The 4,230-nt window shown below is 43.0% G+C and overlaps 1 protein-coding gene across 1 annotated transcript in view; it reads right to left on the bottom strand.

The window, feature by feature from the left end:
• Positions 1-4,230, bottom strand: part of LOC106816543 — a 34,814-nt gene that overhangs the window by 7,385 nt on the left and 23,199 nt on the right. The window contains exon 9 of the mRNA XM_014821168.1: positions 3,996-4,078. Coding sequence (XP_014676654.1) covers positions 3,996-4,078 — 83 coding nt within the window. The remainder of the gene's footprint in view (positions 1-3,995; positions 4,079-4,230) is intronic.

The following is a 4,230-nucleotide window of genomic DNA, read 5'->3' as shown; positions in this document are numbered from 1 at the left end:
AAACTTGGTCTGATCGAAAGAATGGACTAAGTAACACTGAGAGAAGAGATTGACAAATACCCTGAGCTAAGGGAGACAACTGGCACACTCCCAGGTATATGTCATCTCAGGATTAATCCGACAGTCCAACCTGTAGTCCACGGACCAAGATGTCAGCCTCAAGCTCTCCTCCCAAAAGTTAAGGCAAAGATAAAAGAGATGGAGAGTGAAGGTCAAATAGCTAAAGTAGTAAGCCCAACGGACTGGGTGAGTTCTATGGTGGTAGTCCTAAAAAAAGATAAAATCAGGATATGTATTGACCCCAAGAATCTAAACCGGGCAATACGAAGAGAACAATACCCAATACCCACCATAGAAGAAGTTCTGTTAGGCAGGCCAGGAGCCAAGGGATTCACAGTGATGTTTACAATGCCAAATCAGGTTTCTTGCAGATCAAGCTAGACTACGAATCAAGTCTTCTAACAACATTCAATACTCCTGCAGGAAGATACAGGTGGCTACATTTACCTTTCGGTATCAAATCGGCACCAGAAGTATACCAGAGAATTATGGACATAATGCTGGAAGATATAGAAGGAGCGCGAGCAATAATGGATGACATCCTCATAGCAGTAAATGATTCAGCTGAACACGACAGAATCATGAAGAAGGTCGTTGCACGTGCAAAGGAGTGGAACTTGAAACTAAACTTTGAGAAGTGTCAAGTAAAGAAGAGCAGTGTGAAGTATGTGGGGCACATCGTCACTGCAGAAGGACTGAAGGTAGACCCTGATCAGGTCAAAGCAGTCGCTAACATGCCAACACCACAAAGCAATTAAGGAAGACGTGCGTCGATTCCTAGGATTCATTCAATATCTTGCTAAGTTCATACCAGAACTTAGTGCCATTGACGAGCCGTTGAGGGAGGTCACGAAGAAAGATGTAGAGTTTCACTGGGACAAGCCTCAGCAAAGAAGCTTCGACAAGCTCAGAGATCTATGCTGCAACACACCTGTAAATAGCCTATCTACGACCCTGATAAGGAATAAGAATCCATGTGATCAAGCAGCTTTGCGCTTTGGAAGGGTACTATACAAGAGAGCAGCCTTACGCGTACACATCAAGGGCTCACGAACGGAGAAAAGTACGCTACAGATAGAAAAGGAAACGTAGCAGTGTGCACTCCTGCAAGAAAAGTTCATCATTACGTATTCGGCAGAGAAGTCCACATAGAGAGTGTCATAAGCCATTGCAAGGCTATATATACGAAGCCACTACTCTCAGGCACCAATAGACTGCAAGAGCAATTCCTTCTTACGACTGCAACCCATATGATTATCAAAACTAAGTACAAGCCAGGAAACAACATAGCCAAAGGAAACAACTGCAGTAGAGCAAACCTGCCTGAAGAAGATGCGATATGAACAGTGACAGTCAACATGTGATTCATTGCAGTCGCAACCAACGAGAACACACAGTTTCAGGAACGCAAACAAGCAAAATGACCGACGAGTTAGCACACTATGATCCTGAGGATGGCCTAAACACCAAAAGAAGGTGGCCCCATTCCCATAAGGAATACAGAATATCAGACATCCATCTACCGTAATTAGGTGTAGTGTACAAATTAAATAGATAGTGTACCACCTAGCATGGCGCCAAAATGCTGTCAAACCGATCCATGCACACACATGGGAATAGTAAAATGCAAGAAAAATGGCTAGAGAAGCACCGTTCCCTGGCCAAACAATGCCAACAAGGCAAGATCTGTAAATTGATGCGCGAATGCAACACATATCAGCAGAAACATCGCAGGCAAGGAAACATAATCCTACAAAACACGCAGAACTGCCATGGATGGAAGTACATCAGACATATACACATGGAGAAAAAGAAGCCACTACATTGTCACAATAGACTACTTCTCCAAATACATCGAGCTCGCAAGCAGCCAGACTTGACACCCATCGAGGCCCTAAAAGCGGCAAATCAGCCGACATAGCAAACCGAAAGCCGTAGCTGACAATATCCGCAGTATGACTCCAGAGAGTTTCATCGACTTGTAATGATTATGGGATGAACACAGAACATCGCACGAATACCCACAATCAATGGGAGAAGCTGAGAGAGGCAAGTACAAACTGTCAAGAGACCTTTGGTCCAAGTGTGCTGACAAACACTTAGCACTTCTTGATTACAGAAGTACTCCACTGGAAAGTGGTGACAAGTCTCCAGCACAACTATCAATGTCTCGTAGACCAAGGAACAAGATACCAATTGCCAGCGAGCTATTGGAGCCCAAGGCATATGACATTAGTGAGGTGAGGAAATGTCTCGACAGAAACAAGGAGGGAGAGGCAACGTCGCTACTATGACTGCAAGGCAGGCGAGCATCTACCTGTGCTAGTAGAAGGAGACCCATGAGAATGGCACCTTATCCAGGTGCAAAACGCTGGTTACCCGTGACTGTCATAGGGCATCACAACTCACCTAGGTCATATGTAGTCGAGTACAACGAGAGGAAATACAGAAGAAACAGAAAACACCTTTACATACCTACCTATAGCTAACAACAGAACACGAAACTCTCAGAGCCAAACAAGTGGGAGCACAGATGTGGACAGCCCTATGATAACGAATCGTCAAGTAGCTGGTCCGAAGTTAACTCCAACCCAAGTGATTCTGGAGAATAAGACAATCCAATCGCCACCGCTGGTTAGAACGCCAGATAAACTTTCAGTGACTGTTAATCAACCGCGGATAACTCGCAGTGGTCGTGTTTCTAGACCACCCAAATTTTTTGATTTGTAAAACGGGAAGATTCATATTCGATAATGTTGGATATTGTAAAACGGGAAAATTCATATTCGTCTTGGTATGAATCTTGTACATTTCATTACTTGTGTCACATAGAGATGGATTCTCATTATTATTTATTTTATTGTAAAAGAAGAGAGATGTAACGTTTAACGACATATGGTTTACGACATTGTTACGTCATACCGTTATCAACATTAAACCAGGCTTTATAAGACTACACGCTGGTCAACCGAGTACATTACAGACAGTAAGACACAAACTGGAAAAAATTTTATTGGTTTAAATGATTGAACTGAAGTTAAGAAAGTAATTCTTTCTGTACTTTTGAGCGCAATATACATTTGACCTATCCTGCCGGGACATTCTTCTCACTCTGTTCCGATAGATGGCGTGCATACTGACTATGTGCAGGGAATAGATAATCCGAACTAGTTGCTACCTTCGTTTAGCGGGTGTTGCTATCCCCCGGGCGTGGAGGGAGGGTCACGTGATACAGTTGACGTATACTTCAAAATCATTAATCATCCGGTAACGCTAACTGCAACACCTCCAACGCTAACCATAAGACTCAATATATATATCTCGGCCGGAGCGCTATATATAGGTATTGTGATCCACAAAAATTAATCTATGGTGTGGGGACAGATATCATGATGCAAAAGCCCTAACCCTAATCCTAATCCTAACCCTAACCCTACCCCTAATCCTAACACTAGTGCTGCCACGTTGCGGTCACCTCCCTCCACGCCCGGGGGATAGCATTACCCTCGTTTAGCCCATGCTGTGATACTATCAGCCACCCACCTGACACGCAGCTAGGGCCTGCATACCTCCCAAATCCCATTGGTTGATACAAATCGCGTGTCTGAAACTCCTGTTTTATGGTGCATTGTAACCCTAACCCTAACCCTATTTAAAAAAGGCTTTAAAGCCTTCAGGCTTAAAAGTAACATTTTTTCTAGATTAACATCTTGAACTAAAAAACGGTATTAGAGTTCAATAATTGAAACAAACTTTTTCACGACATGTAAAACTTTAAAAACAGCATATATAACTTAATTAGCGATTCTTGTCTATATCATAGAGTATGTAATCTGCACATCTCTAAAACAGCTAATAATTATTTATACCTTAAGGTTTTGCTTCTCGATCGGAAAAGTAAAGATAACGAGTTACAACAATATGCGTGTTCTAACCTCCACCAGGGGGCGCCAAAGAGCAGCTGTGACAGGAGCTCTTGCGTGTTGAGGATGACTGACACCTTCTTCCACAATGGCACCTGAATACGCACCCGGCAGTTAGATGCGATATTGTATGACTACTAGGCACTTAGGATATGACTACTAGGCACTTAAAAAAAAAAAAACCCTACCCTAACCCTAACCTAACCTAAACCCTAACCCTAACCTAACCCTAACCCTAACTTTTTTT

The sequence above is a fragment of the Priapulus caudatus genome, unplaced genomic scaffold (genome assembly GCF_000485595.1).
Source record: "Priapulus caudatus unplaced genomic scaffold, Priapulus_caudatus-5.0.1 Scaffold1409, whole genome shotgun sequence".
Classification (NCBI taxonomy): domain Eukaryota; kingdom Metazoa; phylum Priapulida; class Priapulimorpha; order Priapulimorphida; family Priapulidae; genus Priapulus; species Priapulus caudatus.
Note: the sequence above shows the minus strand (reverse complement) of the source record. Positions and strands in the feature narration are given on the sequence as shown.